General features: G+C 41.0%; 2 protein-coding genes across 2 annotated transcripts in view; one reads left to right on the forward strand and one right to left on the reverse strand.

Moving 5' to 3' along the window:
• Nucleotides 1-3095: 3095 nt before the first annotated feature.
• Nucleotides 3096-14224, forward strand: r3hcc1 (R3H domain and coiled-coil containing 1; the record flags this gene model as incomplete). The annotated part of the gene is made up of 10 exons (XM_083771190.1): nt 3096-3104; nt 4453-4568; nt 5889-6020; nt 6183-6320; nt 7001-7661; nt 7886-8058; nt 8164-8234; nt 8322-8417; nt 9362-9499; nt 12941-14224. 9 exons carry the CDS (start codon nt 3096-3098, stop codon nt 9472-9474), a joined length of 1509 nt encoding a protein of 502 aa, XP_083627316.1. The 3' UTR covers nt 9475-9499; nt 12941-14224.
• loxl2a (lysyl oxidase-like 2a) overlaps nt 10108-25953 on the reverse strand; it is a 45088-nt gene continuing 29242 nt past the window's right edge. The window contains exons 7-14 of the mRNA XM_083772369.1: nt 23280-23431; nt 22287-22454; nt 17234-17399; nt 16299-16539; nt 15089-15204; nt 14707-14843; nt 14419-14530; nt 10108-12772 (exon numbers count right to left, since the gene is read on the reverse strand). Coding sequence (XP_083628495.1) covers nt 12711-12772; nt 14419-14530; nt 14707-14843; nt 15089-15204; nt 16299-16539; nt 17234-17399; nt 22287-22454; nt 23280-23431 — 1154 coding nt within the window. The 3' untranslated portion in view covers nt 10108-12710. The remainder of the gene's footprint in view (nt 12773-14418; nt 14531-14706; nt 14844-15088; nt 15205-16298; nt 16540-17233; nt 17400-22286; nt 22455-23279; nt 23432-25953) is intronic.

The following is a 25953-nucleotide window of genomic DNA, read 5'->3' on the forward strand; positions in this document are numbered from 1 at the left end:
ATATATCAAAAATGTATTGTCATTCCAATATCAAGTTATCAACATGCACAATATACATCCTATCCTATATTAAAATTGCGTAGAGAGGCCACAAACGTAACATCGGACCTGTGAAGCACAATGTTGTGCCGATCCACATCATAGAGTTATATAAGATCCACATCCATCTTGGCACAAACGCTGTTCAGGGGACTGCCATAAGAATAGCCAATTAGCCACACCAAAGGCCCCTGCGTGCCCCAGACACACCTTGGCACGAACACGATTCAGGGGTCTGTCGTGAGAATAGTTACACCAGGGGCCCCGTTGCTCCAAACGTGGCATCAGTGGTCAAAAGTGGACAAAGTACTCAACTACAGTACCTGGTCAAGTGAAAGTAAGTATTCAAAAGTACTGACAAAGTACAAAAAATCATTTGAAATGGGGCGTAAGTGATTCATTCATAATGTACCTTTTCCCTTCCTAGAAATTGAGTAAAAAGTACAATATTTGTCTTGGTAATGTAGTGGAGTGAAAGTCATAAGTAACCAAAAATACAAATACTTAGTGTGACGGCCAGTGTCACAATTGACTCTTAATTGACAAGCCATCACCACTCAATGATGATTGACACCTGGCAATCTCCCTGCTGTCACCACTGAAATTGCCACAGGTGTGTGTGAATCAGTGTGGAAGAAGTTTGTTTGTATGCTGGCAGCAGCTCTTCATGACAGTTGTCCAGCGCTCTACTCAACATTCATTACCCAGTCTTTTATTGTATCCTTGAAGTAGCTCAATTTGGAGCAAACTACCTAAACAAACTATATAATTCACTAACTGAGGATCTTCAAGCTCCAATTCTCCCTGGATTCCAAAAGGCAGTGGAGCTTGATCCTCAGCGAATTATATAGTTTGTTATATAGTATGTTAGTTTAGTTGGTTATCTTTTCGCAGATAAGTAAGCCTGAGACCGAGGCTACTCTCCACCTCAGTGTTATCCCCACCCCGGAACAGAAGGTGGCGGTGATGCACCACTGATTAGCTGTATACCAACAGCCGTAAAACTAAAAGCACAGAACGGAACAACAGTCAGTCAACAATGGCTCCGTCTTATTAGCAAATTTAGAATGTTCTGTCTGAGAGCTAGCAGATTTAAGACATCCGGTTGCCTTCAGAATAAAATAAAGTATTTTAATTCGTTAATTAAATAACTATTACATTACATTATTAGTGAAAGTGTGTTCTTTTCGTTAAGAATCACCCAACAAGGATAGGACACCTATTATAACAATTAGTATTATTATTACATTACAGTTATTGTAAAGACACACATTATGTTTCTGTGTAAAAATAAGTAATTAAATAACTTATAAGTAATTAAATAATAATAAAAGTTATCTAAATGGATAAATGCTATTCACTGGAGTGCATGGACTTTATAAAGTGGACACTGGACAAAAGACGGCTCCGCAAGTCAACTATCTGGACATACCCACGCGTTCAGGGAGAAGGCCTCTACCACACCCCACTCTCCGCTAAGCGGGAGAGGTGTAACATTCACAGCAGCAGACCTTCTACTGGGGTCAACGCTCAACAAAGTACCGTTTCCAGACCCAGAATGGACACTGGACAAAAGACGGCTCCGCGAGGCAACTATCTACAAACTCAATTATGCGTGTTTATCCACCACTTGCAATCATGAACCATTGACACAGGGGATTTTATATACTGAAAAGAATAGCAGTGTTCATGTGCAGCCTATAAAGCCAGTTGTGCACCATGGAGAGGAGGCAGACAGCGCTAGTGTAGATGAATCACATTTAAATCAAACTAGCAGTGTTCATGAGCAGCCTATAAAATCACTCGCTACTGTAGAAATAGATCACTCGTATGCATTTAATGAGAGCACTGTACATAATCAGTCTGTACAGACTCAGAGTCTAGAAGATGATGGTAGCCTACTGTTCAGAGTGTCATGGGACTAGCTAGTGCTACATTGGGACCCTTCAAACACAGTGCCATTGAACCTACTACCTTTACTTTGAAGTCTTCAGAATGGGACACTGTAAAAGGTTGTAAAAGGATTCATTCAAGTTATTAAAGTTAGTCCCCTTAAGGTTATATGTTTTAGTGAAGCAGGAGTGAAACTGTGGCACAATGCGACAGCACAATGTGCCGCATCATGGGATGCCACAGGGGGGATCATTAAGACTAAACTAACAGAGAAAAGGATTTTGTATTATGAAATTATAGTAAGTTCATTTAATTCATCAACTCCTGTTGCATTCATGATCTCTGAAGAACATACTCAATCGGCTATAGAGGAACTACTCACACAATTGAGATGCAAAGAGAAGGAGATATTTGGTACAAACACAACACCGATTCAGATAAATAGTGACAGGTCCATAGTGCTTTTAAAAGCCAGTATGCGTATCTTCAATCAAGATAGCATGAGTATGTACTTGTTACGCTGCTGGAGAATAGTGGTAGGAAAGGCAGATAACAAAGATTTAGAGGGCTCTTATCAACACCGGCCATCCCCACATTCAAAGATGTTCTTACAAAATCAAAGCTCAGCAAGTTTAGTGTGCCAGACAAAACAAAGCCACAAATCAGAGGCACAGAGACAGGATTTTGCAATAGTATATGCCTACGCAGGTTTGCAAATAATGAAAATAATTGTTGGCTAAATGCAACTCTACAATCTATACTGCATCTACAAGTAGTACAAGATAAATTGAAACCATTGACACCTACTTCGATGGTTCAGTTGTCATCTATGCCGGGGAATTTAGCAGCTCTCATTCAAGCGTTTTTTCAAATTCCAGGTCACACATTTGATTGCAAAACAATCCGTGGTGTCACTCAACAACTAGTGAATAGCATCCCAGACTTGGCCTTAGGAATGCACAATGACCCATTAGATTTTATACACAAACTAGTAGTTTGGTTGAGTATGTGTGGTGTCCACACAGTTGTTCAAGCAAAACATACAGACATCTGTATATTCTGTGCCTGGACAGTTGAAAGCAATTCTTCTATTACTAATATTTTTTGCATTACCGCTGCCACAGAAAAGAGAGTCCCTCAATTCTCTTTTCGAACACTCAATCATGGAAGGTGTAAGTCCAGACAAATGTACAGCATGTGGTTGTGATATGAAGCGACAAATATGTTGGAATGACTCTCCTGATTTCATTACTCTTTCTCTGTCGCGTGTTACTGATCGTGGGGCGGTGAGCCGCAAGCATGTAGAACCATCTGGTGTAATCGAAATTCCTATTTGTGACGGCGGTAAAATTAAGTATAAGTTGGCCTCAATCATTTGTCATACAGGCGCTATGGCCAAAACTGGACACTTTTGGGCAGACTTGATTTATGACAATGTTGTAATTAAAGCAAATGACACAATGATAGAAATCTTACCAGCAGCAAATGCTGTGCGAGAGTCAAAAGTAAATGGGTGCTTATATTTCTATGTGAAATGTGGTGATGCTGGCATCACAATAGACAAGGATAATAACAGAACAATAACGGAGGACAATTTGGAAGAAGATGATGATGATGTGGCTTTATGCAATGAAAGTCTAAATGACAATATGTGTGAAGCCATACCAGATAGTTGCCTCGCGGAGCCGTCTTTTGTCCAGTGTCCATTCTGGGTCTGGAAACGGTACTTTGTTGAGTGTTGACCCCAGTAGAAGGTCTGCTGCTGTGAATTTTACACCTCTCCCGCTTAGCGGAGAGTGGGGTGTGGTAGAGGCCATCTCCCTGAACGCGTGGGTATGTCCAGATAGTTGCCTCGCGGAGCCGTCTTTTGTCCAGTGTCCATTCTGGGTCTGGAAACGGTACTTTGTTGAGCATTGACCCCAGTATAAGGTCTGCTGCTGTGAATTTTACACCTCTCCCGCTTAGCGGAGAGTGGGGTGTGGTAGAGGCCATCTCCCTGAACGCGTGGGTATGTCCAGATAGTTGCCTCGCGGAGCCGTCTTTTGTCCAGTGTCCATTCTGGGTCTGGAAACGGTACTTTGTTGAGTGTTGACCCCAGTAGAAGGTCTGCTGCTGTGAATTTTACACCTCTCCCGCTTAGCGGAGAGTGGGGTGTGGTAGAGGCCATCTCCCTGAACGCGTGGGTATGTCCAGATAGTTGCCTCGCGGAGCCGTCTTTTGTCCAGTGTCCACTTTATAAAGTCCATGCACTCCAGTGAATAGCATTTATCCATTTAGATAACTATTATTATTATTATTATTATAATGATTTAATTACTTATTTTTACACAGAAACATAATGTGTGTCTTATAGCATCATATAGCATCATTTAAATGCTTAATTTGTAGTTTTAATGTGCAAATGAAACTTATTTTCAATACTCTAGAGGGTACTCTTATTTTGAAGAGATCGTCCACCGGAAGCCTTAAATCTGTTCATTAGATCTGTTCACTAGACGCTGCCTTAGATCTGCTCACTAGACGCTGCCCGCCAGCGGTGTGTCGTGTTTCTTCTTCAGTAAAGTAGAACTGTTACTGCCATTACTACTATATATATCGTGCCGTACCTTCGCTACACTTGAAACTATTCCTTTCTGGTACGTGTACACTTGATGAATTTGTTTTAATTTAGCTGTGTGTGTGTTAGTGTATCGAATGGATCGGCAACCTATAGTATCCTTTCTCTAGCATATCGCGTGCTAAGAGCTACTCGTCTGCACCGTTAGTTAGGCTAGAATCTTGAAGAGAACCAATTTAACAGAAACATGATCAAAGTGGCAGTTTAATAGCCTCGGAAACCAAGTGGCAGTTAGTTATAACAGCTTGCGATCTAATAATAAACTGCTATTAATTTATAGTTTGGACAAAAAGTAATGATCTGTAGGCGAAGACGTTTATTCTACGTGACTTAATAATTGTTTGTGTTGAACTATTTTATAAAATGTGAGACGGCCGGTGACATTAGTATCGCTACGCGAGGCTATAACTCGGCCTAGCTATTTCAAAGAAACAGAAAGCGTTAAAGCAGTAGAAGTGTATATTTGTAATGTAGTACGTCTGCAATTATTCTGATGAAATGAAAATGGTGGACCCTGTTCAGTTGTAAACAAGTCTCAGTAGTGCTTTATCATGGTTCGTCCACAAGTAGGCTACCACTGCCACTATTACTGTATTTTGTATTGACTTGTGTTTTTTACGTTTGAAATGTACCCATTCTACATACTGTGAAATAAACATTTCAATCAATTTCAATCAGCAATGTGGCTTAATTATTGCTTTAGCTAGTGTGGTTCTCATCATGGTTCCGTGAGGGGGTTCCAAATGGATCCAAATATGTGTCACTGACTCAGTTATGGGGGTCAAAGGTTTGAACCACTGACTGACTGAGCTAGAACAGTGGTTCCCAAACCTTTACATGTCATGGACCCCCAACGTGACACTAAATCCGACCCAGATTTGAAGAGATATTCCAGGGAAGTTGGGGAACCCCATAATAATTGAAATTGAAATGGATTGAAAATAGTGGGCCCTATTGTAAACAAGTGTAATTCTTTATGGTGTCGTCCACTCACAGTTAACAGTTTTTGTATTGATTTGTACTTGAAATGTACTGTAATTCTGCAAACTGTTAATAAATCAATCAAAGAAGATTTTTACTAGCAGAGATTCTCAACCCGTTTAATATCAAGGACCCCTTGTTTGGCATGCATTAGTCTACGGACTGCCATTTAATGCCATTTCTATCTCTGAGACATTAATTGGAGGTTCCAAACTATCATTTAGCTGGGGACCCCCTGGAACTCCCTCAAGGACCTCTGGGGGTCCCCGGACCCCACTTTGGGAACCACTGAGCTAGAATAATCAAAAAATTGTGTGTCTAGGTTACACTTAATTTTACTGTACTGTCAACAGGATAGGATACATCTTTATCTGTCCACCCTGGCGTTTCCTTGCTTTGATGGGACCTACCTCCCTAAACAGGAGAATGAGTTCGTCCATACTGTCCTTGAGGAGTTGGACTCATTCCAGAAAAAAGGGAACCACAAAAGGTAAGACTAATTGACTGTTCTCAACCTCAAGTTTATTTGATGTGAGCAGGCTTACCTGGTCCATATATGTAATGTCACTAATGTCACAATGCGACAATAAAACCAAAACATTAACTTATGGCACTGTTGCATTTCCACATATCTGTCATGTCCTCTGTTCAGTGTGCTACTGTTCCCCGCTCTGTCGAGCCGACTTCGATACCTGACCCACAAGACTTCAGAAAACCACCCAGAGCTTGTTACCTTCTCAGTAGGGGAATGCTGGAGCCGCAGGGTGGTAGTCTGCTATTCTGAGCTCAGGTATGCTTTTTTTTTAATCAAGATAAATACACACACTACATGGTACTGTAAATATATTGACTTTCTATTTTTGCCTGTACATGCCCTGTATCTCCTTTTACCACTGTAACTGCCATTGATGACCGAATGTCCCCCACATGATAAACAAAGATCTATCTATTTCTCTATCTTGCTCTCTCGCTCTAACAATAGCTTTTAAAGCAAAAAGTACATGCCATTTCATGCCCTGCTCATTTCTTTTAGTAGCTGTAATTTGTGTCTTATATTGGGGTAGCCTTGAAACATGACTGTCATGGCTGTTTTTTGGGACCGCTACATTACAGAGCAAAATGTGTAAATAAAATAAGCGTTCATATTTCAAATATAAAGCGCTCACCCAAGTGACACCGATGTTAACATTTTGCTGGTTGAATGCCCGGCACCAGTGCATTCTGCGTTGTTTAATAAAAGGCATTTTTATCTGAGCGCACCAGATATTTTTCTCAAACGTGGTGCGTTTGAAAAAACTCACAGTTGCACACCGGAAGTGAACACACCCAGTGTATCGGAGTGCAACACACCTCCCAACCGATAGGGGCGCGTAGTTGAAAGCCTATGGCGAAAAAAAGATGGTGTCTTTTTATTTTATTTTAAGGATAGGATACAAGGGTAACATTTTATTTAACATTATCTTGTAATAGGGGTGAGTTAGACGAAGACAGTGACACAGAGGTGAACAACAGCCTGTGTGAGGATCCCTCATGGCCAAGAGGGGGAATGCAGAGAGTGACCAGGTCGAAGTCATCGACCCCAAAGCCCAACCGTGCACCTCGGAAGCCTGACCAGCCGCTCTATATACCAAGGGCGTCCAGGGAGCGGCAGTCCCTCCCAAGCGTGCCGGCTCCCAGAGAGAAGTTCTCCAGCAAAGATTGTTGTAACTGCTGCGCCTTTTCAGACTCCGGTTCAGGTTCGTGCTCCTCTTCTGATATTGCAGAGAGCACAACATCCACAAACATTTCCAACGGTGAGTCACTACTCCCCAGCACGCCCAATGGCGTAGCCAACTGTGTCGACGACATCTCCAGCCACGTCTCGCTGCCCTGTCCTGGCGAAGAGCAGCACAACATGCATATAAAGCCAGACGAGGTCTGGGACATGCCTATATCATATTTCATTGCCATGACTCTGGAGGACGATGGGAAGGAGCACATGGGTGGTTTATCATGTAGTCCTAAAACAGCAGACACGAATGGACAGGATGGTTTGTCATGCAGTCCTAAAACTATAGACTCAAACGGACAGGATGGTTTGTCATGTAGCCCTAAAACGACGGACACAGACACCACCATTTCCACTGAAGAGGTAGGTCCTACTAAGCACAGTTGTTGACATAATTTTCATTGTCTTAAAACCATTTTTAGCATTGAAGAAAGTTTTAATTAAAAACAAACCTGATGAAGCCATCATTCATGTTTTTCAATGAGTGTGATTATTATTTCCTGTGAATGTGAATTCTGGCAATGTTTCTTCCTTATACATGAAGGTTGGCTTTAATGATTTAAAAACTGTTCTTTATGCCTTCTCAGATCATACCATACCTGAAACATGTGGACGTCTGCTTTGAACAGGCCCATAACGACTACTCCTGTTTTGAGAATGTGTGGCTAGACCCGGATGAGTTTGGCCATGTTATTGAAATCTATGACTTTCCTTCAACCTTCACAAATGATGACCTGCTGGATGCCTTTGCAGATTACAGGTCAGAGTAGAACAAATCTTAACCTAAACGCTTTCACAGTTCACCACATTTACCTGTCAAATAACTGTTTTTTAATTTTAACATAGTAATTTCTTTCTCTCTCAGTGATTGTGGGATTAAAATCAAGTGGGTAGACAACACGCATGCCTTGGGTGTTTTCTCCAGCAAATGTGCAGGTATCGTCTCTATTGATAGTGAATAATGCCAAAACATTGCTACAAAATAACTATTCTAAAGTATACCTTTGTTTGTTTTGCATGTAGCGCTCCATGCCCTCTCCATCCAACATCCTCTACTGAAGACACGTACGCTGTCTAAAGGGAGCAAAAAAGCTCAAAGCAAGGCCATCAGACGAGCCGGTAAGGGTAACAGTGCGCACCCTTAACAAATATTGAATAGCGTAAGGGTACTGACGTGTGACGTCATGTGGTCAATATAAATACATCTTGTTATTTTGTTTTATTATACAATAACAACGCACTGCATTTGTAACGTGGCAGTGAATCTGCAATGAATGAAGGTAACGGCGGGGCTCCACCGGGCACGTTGCGTCTCTGACTCTCTGTTGCGTGCGTTAAAAAACGAACCGGGGCAATTTGAATGCAGTCACGCAACGCAACGCGGGCAGTGGAGCCACCCTTCATTGATTAAAAAGGGAACATTCCCTGACGGTGACGGAGACGCAACGCTGACGCGCCCGGTGGAGCCCCGGTGTGCCAGTTTTCTAAAAGTCAAAATGATGCTTCATTTCAACATTACCACGCTACACTGGCCTACAGGGCACTGCTAATAGTACACCTCAGTAATGGCTGCGCCCAGACACCCATGAGCCTCCGTGGAATTGTCTATACTCTATGTACTGTAGGTGTGTCTGCCTCAGCTTACCATTAGTGGTAAACTGCTAGACAACTGCCACCTACATGGTAATGGGAGTTGATTGGGCTTGACATGCCGGGGCATAAACCTGTCTGGTCCCTCTAAAATGGGGGGCACCCACTGTATTTATATCAGCCACATGTCATGATGGCTTACGTCTTAATTTCGTGCCCTAAACAAGTAGTTCATAGACTTGCCTGGCAAACGATTAAGTCATAAGTGCTCTAAACAGACAATGTAATATCGTCAACGCCAATCAAAGTACAATTACATTTTTTACATAATGTATGCCATTGGTGCTCATGGGAGAGTGCAGTCTACCCAACACCATATATTTCGTGGTGAAACAAATGTTACAGGCAACACCATGTACTACCTAGTCATAGAGTGTCATTTGAAAATGCTTGTCTCCCTCTTGCCTGTTAAGAGTTTATCCAGCCAGTGAAGGAGCGTCCTCGGACAGACTCTACTGTTGCCAGGCGAATGGTGACAAGAGCCCTGGGGCTGCAGAGAGGAGGAGGACGAACTAGACGATTCTAAAGAGGAGCACTGTTGCCTAACGCAGGTGATGAGACTTCGAGGGTATCAATAAAGCCACCAGCATCATACACTTGAAATTCACAAAACAAACCTGTCAGTCACTAGGGATGTAGTCACAGTTGGGATGGCTGCAGATGCTTTTGTTTTGATTGTTGGCAAGGCTTTTCTAAAGCTTTCTCTGCTGTGTCCTGGTAGTCTACTCTAAATGAACTGGTGAAGTAAGTGGATTTGGTTGGTTAAAATAAGTGTTAAATAGCTTTTAAATAGATTGTAATCATTGCTAAAGAGTGTTTGTTCAGTAACAGAGGTTTCCTGTCTCAGCTCATTGGTAAACAACAGTTTGCGATACCAACAAGTGAAATTGGAAGTGATGACACAAAGAAATGAGCAGACAAAAGTGTAACTGGAACTATACAATCTAAGCTGATAATGGGTTCTCTCTCCTAATTGGATGAAATTGATTACTATCAGAATATAAAGCTTTAACCTTTTCACAACTTTGTTTTAGACAAAGAAATAACTTGCACTAAGGTATTGTAATGATTAGATTTGTTTCTTTTACAAGTTATATGCAACATGTCCATTTCCAGGAGACAATACAACATATTAGCCTTTTCATCATAGACATTGAGGTCATCTGCTTCCATTCTTTTATTACAGAAAACTGCTTTTCCCACATTCAACAATGCACACAAATTGTCCAAACACTCAGCTAAATCTCGGCTATTGATGAGTGCCCTTGTAAAATGAAGAGCCTCATTTACATCACAAAAACAATGACAATGCAAAGGAATTTTCACAAAACGTGGCTTTTACAATACATCCAAGAAATCATATGAAAGTCCCTGACGGTAATAATTTAACAAAAGTAAAAAAAAATATGGGGATGGGGGGGAGAAGAGAGGCTGAGGGGATGAAGATAAATCTGCTGTACAAACAGAATACATTTTACTTTCAAAGCTATTTTCAATGATATGGCACTTATTTCACCCTGGGGGCGTTTACAATCACAGCATAAAGGGATAAGTCTGTTTTTGTTGTGTAGTATGGGGGGTTTAGTATGGTGAATAGTGAGTGAGCATAGCCTAATTTCTTTAATTCCTGGATGTCTGAGATGAATTAGCAGCAGCTCTTTAAAGTAGGGAAAACCTGGCATGAAGATGCATTGCTGGTCTAACAAACAACATTATAAAGAATGTAAGTAATAACTATTGGCAAAGTAAAGTAATGATTACAAAAAGCCACAGGATCAATGTATAATACTATATACAGTAAAATTATTTGTTTTGAAAGCCATACCAAATGTTCTCTACACTGTTTTGATGAGTACATAGCATTAAATCATCAGCTTTGGAGAAGCTTTAAAGCTGCAACATGAGCCCACAGAAATCCAGGGATTGAGCTAAAATAAGCTACGCTCACTGTGTGTGTGTGTGTGTGTGTGTGTGTGTGTGTGTGTGTGTGTGTGTGTGTGTGTGTGTGTGTGTGTGTGTGTGTGTGTGTGTGTGTGTGTGTGTGTGTGTGTGCGTGCAAAAAACAAACTATCCATTTGAAACCCTTAAATATCCTATTTCATAGGTGCATATTTGTGTGACGGTGGATATGTTGCTCATTCAAGATTGCTTTAAGAAAGGGAAGAAACGCTACAAAATTCCGAGAACTAGATTCAGCACCAGACTAGACTGTGGTTCATGCCTTTTTATTATATCAGGCTGAAATGTCCATCACATAGTCAGAGGAGGTCGGAAGCTTTCTTAAAGTGAAAATTGCATGAATGCAAATGGAATGGCAACTATGGTGCTTAAAGATGGAGTGCCACGATTCTTTTCCACCCTAAAACATGATCATCAGGTAATATGAGGAAGAACTTTTCCAAAAAGTGTACAGTATTTGTTAAAATCATGCTTTTATGTGGACACGCCCACCAGTTCATTAAGTATGCCTGGTTTGCCTGCCGCACCCACAGCTGTAGTTGTATGATAAAGGGGGAGGGGTTAGGGGAGGAGCTGATAGTGTGTTGTCACTATATTACTGTTTATTTCATTGGCCCGTTTGACTGTCAAGGGTTCACCCTCCAGGAAGAAACCCTAAATACAAAAGTTAATACGCCATTGCACATAAAAACGACTCCAGGGTGTCTAATGAAGTACTGTCACCTCATAGACACATAAAAAACTGGAAAAATTGTGGCACTCCATCTTTAACTTGTTCAAAAGATCTTGTGCATGCCCAACCTGACAGATCTGTAATTAAGAACAAGGGCAGATTGTACAGTACATTTATTGGTTATACCCAGGGTCTGAAATTAATATCAGCCAAGCAACACATTACTTTTGGCTTGTACGTTTTGGAAGCCACACAACACTTTCATCCTTCTAAGTCGGCCGTACCACCCATGACCACATTTTGCATTTTAAGGGTGACGGGTGACCTTTGCTTTTTGCAACAAAATAACAGATAACAGCTTTGATGGTTCAGCCATGGCTCATAGTACGGTTGACTTTTATGCATTAAAATATCAGCATTGATGGCTCATCGTGATTAAGGTTTCTAACAAAGTATCAGCCTTTGATGTACTGTACTGTACTGTACTGTACTGTACTGTACTGTACTGGTAATGTCTTAGTGTTTCATAATCGGTCACTTGTCTGGTTTCATTATGCTGGCTTGTGTTACATCTAACACATCACTAAATCTCCATTGTATCACTTCACTGCCTAGACATCTTTTTCATAGACCTTTTTCTGTCCTGAAGAATAAATGTGTCGATTGTGTTTTAAGACTAGGATCCTTGTAACTAGTGGTTAATTTCTTTGAATCTGGACCCTCCATTTACAAACCAATGTTTTTTAATCAGAACCATAATATGTTATTATGCAGACTAAATGTTTCTATGATATGCGACACAAATCTAATGGTTATTTTATGTTTTGTCTGGAATAATTTAACATTGGGCTGGTGAGCTTTTCTTTTTCTTTTTTCAGACCCTGTTTATATTGCAGTTTTCACCATATAATGAATAGCAACAGCAAGCAAGCAGTTCATTCTTCCATTATTGTCCATTGTAAAAGTTGAGCTGAGGCACCAATCCAGCAATGAGAGGTGGAAGAGGAGTACAGCCTCCACTAGTGGTTGTTGTCAAGTGTTCATTTGGCGTGGCTGCTTCAATGATATCCTCCACCTGTTGCTGTGTTTAATGTCCAACTGCCAAGTCTGTCTTACTGTGCCTACCTGTGTCACAGCTGGTTCGTCAACATCCCAGGGAACGATTCTTCTGTCTCTGAACTTAGTGAGCCACCTGAGGGTGGTAGAGAGGTCCAAATATCAACTTTTATCCAGAAACTAAAACAGTGCTGTCACAACATTTTATATTTAGGAATGGTTTTCTACCGATTGTCATAATATAGCTTAAAATGTGACATTCCTTTATATATTATATAATCTGATTCATTCTAATTTCTTCTAGGCATGGCAACGAGCCAATACAGAAATGGATCTACAGGAGCTGTCCAGGTTTAATGGGAGATTTCATTCAGCTGACGCTGATCTTGTTTTTGGTTGAATTCAGAGAGTTGATTAAGAACAGTTTGTGTGCAGAAGTCGATGTCAAATATAGTTGTGAATGCAGAACTTGTGACAGGAGGGTGTTTTTTTCCCCCTTCCACCTGTTTTATTTGAAGTACGCTTTAAATATATAAGGTTTAGATTTTATGAAGCTCTCAAAAGGGACATTTATATTTCATAATACTTTAAAATATATAAAGTATTACTAGTAGTACTTAGTATAAAGAACCCCTTAGCTGTGACATGAGGAAGATTAGATTTCACAGATCGCGTCATCGTACACTTGTGTTTGACGGCATATTTTCTATTATTACCCCATTTAGACCTGGTGTTGCCTATACAGTACGTTGTTATACCATTAGCAGCATAGTTTTGTATTTTTTTAATAAGAGTTTTAGGTTTTAGAAGGCGTTTTTAGAATGCACCTCAGGTCTAAATAGGTTAAGATGTTTGATTAATGTTAATGTGGATTTTCAGACCTTTTACCACTTAAACCCTCAATACCCCCCTTACACAAAACCGATGTGAGCTTGTAGATCTACTAATTTCGGCTAAAGTTCTCTTCATAATAAGTATGCTAGGGTTAAAAGTAATATCCTTTCTCACAAATAATTGCTGGCCCCCCTGTAGTAACTGAAGACCCCTGCTTTAATGGATGTCCCATTTATGTTGACTTGAGTTCATTTGTTTGTTTTTTCCATTCAGTAATTTAATTTAAAAGAACAGTTTTTATTTTACAGGATGCCAAGAATTTCTTATTTTTGTTATTTATTAAGTGCGAGTGTCTCTAAAAGGCCTTTTATACGGATTGTTTTGACAAACCATTTATTTGTATTTATTTTGTATTGTTTGAAAGGGAACCTAAAGAGGGCACTACAGGTCTTGCTTAGTATAGCAAAAGTAAAGGTCTCCACACACCGGGCGCGAATCGGATGCGAATTCGGATTTTTAGCTGCGTTTCTCCATCGGTTTTCCGAAAAACGCGGCCGGTGTGCAACCACCTTAATACTTGATATTCCTCATCAGTCAAGAAGAGCATTTACAGCTTAATTTAGTGTTAAAGGATTATTTTTAATCCTGTGTGAATGTTGTATTTAATCTTGTAAATAATCTTATTAAAGCTTTATTTGAGTTTAGTAATAAGGGTGGTTTTGTTTTTGTTTTCTTAGCTTTTCTGGCATTGGAAATAAATATCTAATCTTAAACATAAAAGTACATATTGTGAATAAAAAAGAATCTAAGGTGAATTTTGGCTTGAATAGCGCGACCCTACATTCTTAAAATTATAACCATGTTGGGTTGCATGATGGCAGAGTTGCACTAATTTAGGCTTCGATGTACAGTACGAGTTCCTTATCTTAAGGGATCCAAGGGTCTTACCTATATGACAGTTGTATGTCCATATCCGATGTCCATCGTATCGGCTGCGGCACTTCATAATGTTGTTGCTGTAATCCGATTCAGCTACCTCAAAGTTTGGATTAATTACAATCTGGAAGAACATACAGTAGTAGTGGTAAATGGTACAGTAGCAACAAAAAAAGTGTATACCATTAAGTGTTCTTTCACAATAATACAAGTTAATGTGCCAAAAAAAGCTGGAGAATCGGAGATGCATAATTTATTATGTCATAATTGCGAAAAACACAAGTAGAGGCAGTTGGTTACCTGTAAGATGTAGTCCCCAGGCGAGACATCTGTCACGTCGATCCACTGACAGTCTATGTCATGTCTGTAGGTATCCCAGCATCCAACTGTGATGCCCTGAGCCCCAAAGTTGGCACATTCGTACCTCTTCTGAATACCTACACACAACAAACCATTTTTTTTTTAATATATATCATCAAATCAAATCCAACTTTAGTTTTTACAACCTACTGTATGTTTTTTTTACAAAGATAAACATTGTCATACATTGTCCATAACCTAAACTATTTAGCTGTATTATATCTTATTCTAACTTTACGGTGCTGACAGTAGTATCCAATAACAATTCAGTATTAAGTAAAGAACCAGGGTATATTAATGGATTAACTATGTTTGTATTTACCCTCATCACATTGAGTGTCTTCCAAACAGAAGCTGGCTTTGTGTCCCTCTGCCACTTTGGTACCATTCAGACTCATCAAGTCATAGTGGGTGAATACCTCCATACTGTGGAAATGCCTGAATATGGCAGACAGACAAAATATTACAAATTAGTAGTAGTAAATCTTTATTTCGGTCCATTTGAAAAAGCAAAATATATATATATATATATACATACATACATACATTAGATACATTAAAGTCCACTTATACAAGTGGGACCGAAAAGGTGTAGGCTGAAGCCGAGGCTTATTTTGCCTACCCTTTTAAGCTTCAAAGAGCTTAATTCATCAGATAAATTGAAAAGAAAAACAAAGAAATCTAGGCAACCCTAGGTTTTAACAAACTAAGACATATCTAAGCAAAAAACTATTTTTACATACTCTAAGGAGTAATGAAAGTTCAAAAATTATATTTTATATCGGTACAGAAGCATTGTGAGCCCTACTGCAACAGTCATATTACACTTTAAGCATATTTTAACTTATCAGATATATCCACAAAATTAGTAACAGTGTCTACACTGGAGGCAGTGAGAGGTCGACATTTCAACTCAACCTTTTTACAATGAACATTTTGAAGGTTGCTGCTCACTTATACAAATTCAAACACATTCGATTATACCATGTACCATGCACACCCGATTTTGACCACAAGGGGGAGTATGAACCATAAATTGAGCATGATTTTGTTAACAAAAACTATTGTCAATACATTTTTCAAATGACGAAAACTAGACGAGACATTGTACCAGAAGATTGTCTCCTTTGACCCAATGGAAAAAGTGCTTAAATATTTTACTGATACTGTCCATCAGTAGAGAAGTCTAGTTTATTGTAGTGGATATAATGCAGGGGTGTCAAACTGTCGGCCCACGAAGGGGTCCAGTTTGGCCCACAGGATATTTTCTTTTAGCAGTTGGACAGTCTAGACCTGTCAATACTGTAAAAATGCTATGGCGTATAATGGAAGTTTTTAATCGAGATCCTTTTGGTTTTTAAGATTAGCTTTTGGCTTTTCTGCCTTTTATTGACAGTTGAAGTGAAGATGGACAGGAAAGAAGGGGAGAGAGACATGCAGCAAAGGTCGTCATGAACGGGGACTCGAACATGCGATATCTGCTGTCAGGCCAGAGCCTATTTGTGGGCAAGCTGAATGAATCGAGGTCTAACCTGTGGCATTCGTGCCAGACCCAGGACTGGTGTGATGCCCGCGGCCTGAAGTCTGACAGGCCGTTGTTGTGGATCTGCGAGGAAAAGCGCAGCAGTCGTCGGTAGGAGGTAGAATCGGCCTTGACGGCGCTGCTGGACAGGCAGTTCTCCTCATGGGCACACTGCAGGGCATACATGGGCCTGTCCTCCAGGTAGGTGGTCTGCTCCACCACCTGGGCATTCAGGACCAGGTCTGGGGCCGCTGCATGGGAGGGAAGAGAGAGAGAGAGTGAGTCAGTATTAAGACCTGAGATCAGATTCTAAAAATGTCTTCTACATCCTGACAGTTTTCTGAAAAAGCCATGTTTCTATATGGCAGTCGTTCTTCGATTTTTCAAAAATAGCAGACCTACAAGCTCATAGCGCGCCACTCGGTGGCGCGCTATGAGCTTGTAGATCTGCTATTTTTCAATAGCTAAAGCATAACATAATGCTAACACCAAAAGGGGTTCCCGCCCAGAATGGATTAACTAGCATGCTGCAAAGTACTCAATGTTAGTCTAACTGAGAGGACCTATGATGCAGTTAGTAGAATACAGCTCTGAAAGATAAGATCTCAAAATTGGCTGAAGCCTCTCATCTAGATGAGATGAGATTTAAATTGTAATACTCCTGAGTTCAATTAATCATTTTACTGTGTATTTTACATAATTAAAAAGGTGCAAAACAACACACTGGTAGTACAGCAATCAATTAGTCAAACCTCATAGCCTATAGCACATTTTGTAAATGCAGCAATGAGCTTCACTTTATGCTACACATTTAAAACGATATCACGAAAAGTCTAAAACAGACATGGGGGAAAAAGACCAGATCCAGCATATCACATTTTAATGTAGTCATCAAACCATTTTTAGAGCTTATATTTCAGTAAAGGTAATAATCCATGGTCTTACCCTGCGTGCAGGAGACACCAGCAGCATAGCGTCCTCCTCCTCTGGGACAGTCCAGATGCTTCCCATGGTGGAGACACTGGTCCAGGGTCAGCTCAGTTCCTGAACACCTCACCCCACTCATCACCACTTCATCAGCTGTCACGTCTCCTGCCCAGTACCACGTTTCCTATTCGGAGAAACAGAACACATGCAATAACATATAGGTCAGTGACAAAATGGGGATGGCAAGATGAGATTTAAACTAAATCTTATTTTAAAGGCATATATCTGGGACATGCCTTTTAAACATGTGTCAGTCTGAGAAATGTTTTTGAGATGCAAATACGTATTTTGAAAATACATTAAAATACATTTTATGATGCAAATGATTGACTAATCATTGCATAATTGTTCATAAAATGTATGATTAATTGCCAATATTAAATTAATTGAAAGTCAGAATTGATAAGTGAGTGTTTTTCATGGTGTTTGGTAGCCTGGTAAACTATAAATGACCTATTAAACTATTAATGACCATGCTGTCTTCTTCAGGATCATACATAGAAGGTGCAACCACTATGTATACACTAGCCAATATTTCTCACACATGGATAAATACATCCACTCAAAGGTGTCAGACAAGTAGCAATGCTGCAGGTGAACAGAAGAGGGGGCTATCAGACCAAAGCATACACAACTAAATGTATAATACAGCTATGAGATCATTATAAATATACACAACAATCATTGGTCAAAGAATAAAATCTAATCCAAAGTTATATAACTATTATATATATAATATTTAATAATTATTCGGCCACCAAAACACCTTTAAAACATCAGTGTTTGCTGTTGTGTGTTACAAATCTGACATGCCATTTGTTCAAACATTTCAATTATTTGGCAGATTAATATTATCTTGTTCTTTACTTTAAGAACCCCTTTCAGTGATGTTAGGTTAGGTACGAACCAGGAGAAAAGGCAGGGATAGAGGGAAGGAAGAGAGCGACAAAGAGCAATGCACTTTGGCTCTCATTATCCTGACTCAACTGATTTATAATATATTTGAGACCACAGGGAAACCCCAATGAAGGGGTTACAGTATATTTTCCAGGATCTTCCAAGGCTGACCTCAAGTTAAACTGAGCACAGGAAAGAAAAGGCTTGAATTATGTGTGTGTGTGCATGGGAGAGAGTGCTTGTCGGTGGGTTTCATGACGGTTTAGACTGAGATATACAGTTGTACGGTTTAAGTTTGATGTCACGTTTTCCATCTGGAGGTTAAGTTTGCCTGCAGGAGTACTTACTGTACACGTCAGACAGGAAAGAGAGGCTAGAGCCCGTCACAGACCATCAGGGAGCCATGTGTAATGACTCCAAGTTGTACTATGATAACAACCAGCCATTATTCTTATTAGAATACAGTTCATATGACAACTCTTACATAATGGCACCCGTTGTTTGTGCCAACATCTACCTGACTATTTCACTTGGCATAGAAAATGGCATAGGGTGCCAAATTAAAGAAAGTTTGTCAATGTTGTTGTTGGGCAATTACAACAATTTAGTAGTAAAATTAACATTTGGGCATCTCAGACAGTGGGCATTCACTGTAGATTAGAACATGTTGAAATAAATGACAATCTTCCTTAAGTGGATCACACATAATGACCCCAATCATGCTTATTCAGCTAAACAGATCCTAACGCTGCCAGTCCAAGTTCCACTCATAAAACTCCCTCCCATTATCAAAGCACCTCTTCCATGATTCAGACATACTTTCCAGACTTGTATCACCAGCGGCCAAAACAGCGATAAACAGGAAACTATCCTACCAACCTGACTTCAGACCCCCAACACAGCGATAAACAGGAAACTATCCTACCAACCTGACTTCAGACCCCCAACACAGCGATAAACAGGAAACTATATCCTACCAACCTGACTTCAGACCCCCAACACAGCGATAAACAGGAAACTATCCTACCAACCTGACTTCAGACCCCCAACACAGCAGACTGTAATGGCCACTTAAAGGGGGGGTTCTCTCTAACGTCTCACCATATGACATGAAGGAATCCTCTAAAACGTAAGCAGAACCATCCATGACGTTTACTCCATGCCTCGTAATATCCGCCAGAGGCTGAGCTGTTTTAGAGGGTCCTCTAAACTTCAAACAGAGTCATGGTGTCCCCCCCATAGCCCCCCCGCCGACACGCATGCTGTTCACTTGTGTCATAGCATTTTACAGCCATGACCCAGGCCACATTATTATGACCAGTAGCTGTGTTTCTGATGTTTTTAACGCTGACTTTTACTTTCCCCCCCTTGGGATTCAATAAAGATCAAGCTTGTTAGAGTGAGAGTTAATGGCATCCACAGCTCACATGACCAACTTGTTCACATGTACACACACACGTGCGCAGTGCAGTACATACACTCTGTGTATACACACACACACACACACACACACAAGCATGTCACCATGGTTACCATAGTGGTCTCATGTTACCATGGTAACATAACAGGTTACCGTGGTGACGTGACAGGGCCATAACAACAGCCCTGCCATTCAGTGCTGTGAGATGAGCCTGATGTGACAGGGCCTGACATCCATATACTGTATAATTACTTGTAATCCTACCAGCCATTTTCCCTCTCTCTGTGAAGTAGGCTAAAATATGACTTTTACAACTGCGCCACGCCAGCGCTTTATCCTGCAATCTTGATTATAAGGTCTCTTGTGGACGAAGATGTAATTTTGGCCTGAGATTGGCACTAGATGAAACAAGGTCACTCAAATGGTTAGGGTTCATCCTGAGAGCAAGTTTAATCCATTCGATTTTAAAATATCTTTTGTGAAGTGGATATTTAATTTTCAACCTAAGGGAAGAAAGTCCAGGGAGGTCACCAAAATTAGTGGCACTGGTCATACTCTGCAGAGCATGATGGTACGCAGCAGATCCCATTGCAGTCCAGCCAAGTTGTCGCCATATGTCATTTGAGACCAACTGACAGCCATCTTTAGAGCCCAGCTGCTAGACTAGTGTGACTAAAAATGCATTTCACCTGTGACTGACCCATTGTCAGCCTTCTGATTGGTCTCTGACCGACCGACCAATCAGCAGCAATCCTACCACATAGCAGCGGTTATTTTATGCTGAGTTCCCTAAACACGAGAAAAATATCCAGTGTTTGGGGGAAAAACCCCACTATATGCCCAGTAACTAAATTGCAACTGAGACGTTCCTTTTACTAACGTAAAGTAAGCCTTTTTGAGCCACGTGGCTCATTGGGCAACCTAACTTCTGTTTCTGTAGCAATCCCCCAGCCACGATGTACACCAGACACCCCCTGGACATGATGCCAGTAATTATACCCCCAATCCAACCCTTGATGCTGAGTGCCAAGCAGGGAGCATTGTTGGGTGTCATTTTTATTGTCTTTGGTATGACCCACCCGGGGAATCGAACACCGACCCACGACCTTCCAATCTCAGGCCGGACACTCTAACCACCATGCCACTGAGCTGGTAAATATTTTACTAAGACCAAGAGGGGCGGGACCACAGGTGGGACGAATTGCAGTCATTGAACCATCTGCTTGGTTTAACTTTGAAGTGCGATGAAAAGGAGGGTTGAGAGAGGATAGGAATGATTTCATGGCATAATCAAACCCATTTCCTCCTTTCTGGAACTGAGATATGTGCATGCATGTTGGTGTCTTTCCATTTCACCAGTTCATTCAATATTTTAAAACTCATGTGCATTTCATCTTCAGAATAGCCTTACTTCAAAGTAGTCATCAATCATACAAAACCTGGCTGTCTACCTTTAGGAAAGAGAGAAACTTCTTTGATTTCTACTGTAACAAGTTGGAGCCAGTAATGAGGAGATTGAAAATGTTCGGACTGTAAGATTTCTTTCCCACAGTTTACATGAAGTACACAGCATCTCATCCCCATAAGCAAAATGTACTCTAAAGACGCACAAATTAATGGTGGTTAGAATGCGTAATTTCCTCTTTTAAACACAAAGGCTCTTGAGCCAATCAGAAATGAGTATTGTCGGTGGTCATGGAATAATGAGCATTAACCACATGAACCCATTTGTCATAATTAGCAGAGCTACAAGCTCAGCTATTTTCGGGAAAGAGTAGGCGAAGGGCCGATTCATACTCCTATTTTACCGCTGTTTCGGCGTTGTAGTGCCGAAATGATTTCAGCTCGTCAGAAATTGTCAGTAGCACCGAAGAGCCGACTTTAGGACGGTACCCCCCCCCCCCCCCCCCCCCGAACCTCAAATGACGTCACATTGTAGTCTCTACAGAGCCGAATGACGTCACATTGTAGGCTCTACAGAGCCAAATGACGTCACATTGTAGGCTCTACAGAGCCAAATTACGTCACATTGTAGGCTCTACAGAGCCAAATGACGTCACATTGTAGGCTCTACAGAGCCAAATGACGTCACATTGTAGGCTCTACAGAGCCAAATGACGTCACATTGTAGGCTCTACAGAGCCAAATGACGTCACATTGTAGGCTCTACAGAGCCAAATGACGTCACATTGTAGGCTCTACAGAGCCAAATGACGTCACATTGTAGGCTCTACAGAGCCGAACCGACTTTTATTCGGCTCTAAAATAGGAGTATGAATCGGCCCTTAGAGTCACACTGGACACAATATACGCTGTAGAGTGCACAGCTGGAATTTGGCGGAAGTAGCAGGATTTGGGCGGAAGTACCGCTCAAGGAAATGACGTTGACGCTTTACAAATCTGTTTACATTCTCCGTGAATGAAACGGGTGTTGTGATTGGTCGAAAAATATTGTATCCGGGGGAAATACATCTGACGGATGTTCCGTCCCAACATTTCCGCCTATGCACTCTCTGCCTTATATTGTGACCAGGCTTTTCTCTTCACAGATGAGTAAGGCTGGGACCGAGGCTAGCTAAGAGTAGGCTATACTCCTATGGAAAAACATAGAAGCATAATATAGGGTTTAAGTGACAAAAATGCTGGCTGAAATAGGCCCAGACTGACGGACAACAACAGTTCAAGACTTGTTACCTGGAAAGCATTGCTGGCAAAACCAAGGCCCAGTTGTCTGCACACCACCATGGCCTCCATGGTACCCCAGCTGTCACTGCACACCGTGCCCCACACCAGCGAACCGTTCCTCTCTGCCAGTACCTCCACACGGCCCTCATAGGGATTACGACCACCACCTATGCGCAACTAAAAGCAGAGAGAGAAAGATGGATGCCCCAGTCATGGTTAGAATAAGAACAACACACAATACAAGAGCACTGAAAATACTACCGTAATCAGTGTAATCTGAAGTCCCACTTTTATTAGATTAATGCAGTGGGGTTCAGTGACTCTCTGGGTTACTTGAGGGTGTTCCAAATCGATCCTTGCAGGTTTGTAACTCTGAGAGTGTAAAGTTATGCTAGTCCTTCAAATTAAAAACATTTGAGAACCAGTTTGGCAGCCTGTTGAAATTTGTTAATAGAGAGAATGCACATGCATGATTTTCCCATCAGGACACGCCCCCCCCCCCCCCCCCCCCCCCCCCCTCATCTAGACTGAGTGGCAAAACATGGAGCAGCATGGAGTGCTGGAGTTTGGAAGCGCTCGTTGGAAATCACTCAACCGTCCTGCCGTACCACCTGTTTCTAAATGTCACATAGTGCAGGAGGCAGCTAAATGTTGTGTTATTGAAAACAAGCACTTCCAAACTCTGACACTTGGAAAAACAATCAAATGCAGGGCATTTCTTGACATAAAGTAGCTCATAACGTTTCTATGGTGGATTTTTATGAAACAAAAACTTTGCACATAGAGGATAATTCAAGCTTTTCGTACAGCTGCAATGTTGGTGAGTTCAACATTGTTTTATGCAATCAGACAGGACTTTTCTGTTTGGATGAATGGGCTGTCAATGCCAGAAAGTAGTTTTTTGCCACTCAGTGGGCGTTCCCGCATAACTTCCAGGTACGACGATGTCACGCGCATACCCTCTATAGTTATTTTTGAATCCTCTGCTGTTGAAAAACTCACTCTTTTGTGGAATCCCATGGCTGGAATGTTACACCTGACTGCAGCATCTTCCTCGTGGCTGCAGCCCAGCGCTTCACGGTTGAAGTAGCACTCAGTCAGGGACTTCTCAAACCCTGAGCACTGCACCTCATTCATGTGGACAGGCCCGGTCCCTGTGGTCAAACAAACAGAACTCTTTGAAACAAAGGAAGGAAGTGCTGCACGGATTGAATGGCTCAGGTGCTCTTTGGTGGAACAGGTAGCTATACATAAACACAAAGTCCAAGAAGTGTTGATTTGTCGACCCAGTGGCGTAAACTGCAGACCAACAAAGACAAAAATCTATTTTAGTACACAGAACTGCCTCTACAGTCTACACCTGTACTTCACAGACACCAGTATACTGACCACGATAGGCTACTGAAATGACCAACACCTAGTTGCCTTGCCATATATGTGCGTGCGCGAGTGCGTGCATGCATACATGTGGCATGTGTGCGTGCGTGTGTGGTTTTTTTTGTTTTGTTTTTCACTTGACGATTGAGTGATGGAGTGCCTTGGATCTTATTTCCTTGTTGGTCAGCGGTTTATGCCACTGGGGAGACCGTGTTCATAACTCTTAGATCGTCACAGTTTTGTTAAACACAGAGCCACCAGCTGCCACTGTTTTTTGAGTGGTGCAACCACTCCAAGGAACAGCAATGTCCGTGTTCACCTGTATGTGTTCATGAGCGCCAGTATGACTGACTACCAGTAGGGGCGCTGTTGTGCCAGAAACAGAGAGAGAGAGAGATAGTATTAGTGCTGCACTGTTGCCTGCTAATGAGAGAGAGAGAGGAGAGGAGGGGGGGAATTGCACCTCTCAGTTCACACAGGTGTGATTTTATTTTTTACACAGAATGGTGGCCATTAATATTACTATATCCAAATTAGAATAGACTAGGGTCAGCTTCCCCAAAAGATATATATGGATATCAGCTCATATATGCTCATGAAGCCATGTTTTAGAGCTTCAAAATAAATAATCTGGAATTCTATAATATCTTTGTAAATTCATACACTTGCGTGTGTGCGTGCGTGTGAGTGTGTGTGTGTGTGTCTGTGTGTATTTTGTTGGAGGACCAAGTCATGGTCCAAAGAGAGATGTAAGATTTCCTGTTCCCAGCACCATGTAAGCAAATAAGCAGCTCCATCTCTGTCAAATTAAAACGAGAGACTAGGGAACAGTTTTTCTTCTTTCCCCCCCCTGCTTTTTTCACCTTTTCCACAATAACAAGTCTGACTGCTGCATCCCTGCTGCTTTGTTTCTCTAGTGATGTTAGCGCTGGAACTATAGCGACTATCATCACTGTCGGGCAGAAACCTTGTATCTCCATTCTCCATATTTCAAATTTGATGTTTTTTCGTAAATGAATGCCCTCTACTTCTTCATACTAGCCTGACACAATGAATTTTAATTTCGTTTCAAACATATTTTCTTAATGGGCATGGCTAGTGATTCAGGGCTGGAGCCAGGCTATCTTCATACTACATTGTGACACAAAAGTAGGGAAAAATAGAAGATGCACAAGTCAAAACAGTAGTGCACTTGTAGATCTGTTATATAAGTGAAAGTGGTTAGGTGTGTGGTTTGTTTTTTTAACCATTTCCTGAAATGTAAACTAAAGCATATGGATATACAAGGTTTCCACCTGACAGCGATGATATTTAGAAAGGCTGACAGCCAATGGATAAAATACATAACTGACACAACAGCGTTCCCTATGAATCACAGAGTCAAAATTTGGCTTGAATGAGACAGGCATTCCATGTGCATTCAACCTCCCTGCATGAAATATAATTATGATATAATCCAAGTTTTCTAGTAAAACTTCTATCAATCTTTCAACAACTATAGGCCAAGTGTGTGTCAAATGTGTCCAAACTGATTTTTAAAAAGAGATATACTTAATAGGCCTACAAGTAAAATGTTGGCCCAAAATCCATATAGTCATTAACCAAAATTAAATGTCTGTCTACCAGTTAGAAGTTGCTAGATGTGTTTTTTCAAGTGCATATTAAGTGTAGCGCAATATAATCGTAACTATTTGAAGAGAAGAACAGAAAGATCTCAGAGTTCCTTTCTAATCCTGGAATCCATCCCAACTATCATTACTTATTATTGACAGTTGTCTGCTTTGGGCCTTTGGTATGACTTCTGAAAGTCCAAGTGCAGTTTGTGCGGGCAGGGCTTGGAACCAGAGGTCAGATCATGGAAATAACTTTTTACTGGAATAGATTTTCACATCAAAGCATATACTGCAAAGTATTATTCTACAGAGAGTACAGCATGTTCTTTTCTGCTGAGCATAATGAGAGACACAGTACCGGTACATACTGTATGAAGTATGAACCATGGTTATGCTACTCTATAATTCACCACAGAGAGTAATTCACTTTAAAAACCAAGCTTAAGAAATGTCTCCCCACTCATGGAATACTAATACATATAGTATTAATCCTAGTATTTCATTCTGTTTACATTTCTGATGTGCAAGTTTCTTCTTGTACATTTTTAACCTTTTTATGAACTCTCTCAAATAAGAAAGGGAATAAGGTTCAGTGAGTTTTATGATATGCACATGAAACACAGCTGGTGGCATGCAGTGAAATTCTTGTAGCTTAATAAGAGATTAAATGCAATAAGAAATAAGCA

The sequence above is a fragment of the Protomyctophum parallelum genome, assembly GCF_964188405.1.
Source record: "Protomyctophum parallelum genome assembly, chromosome: 8".
In the NCBI taxonomy this organism is placed as follows: domain Eukaryota; kingdom Metazoa; phylum Chordata; class Actinopteri; order Myctophiformes; family Myctophidae; genus Protomyctophum; species Protomyctophum parallelum.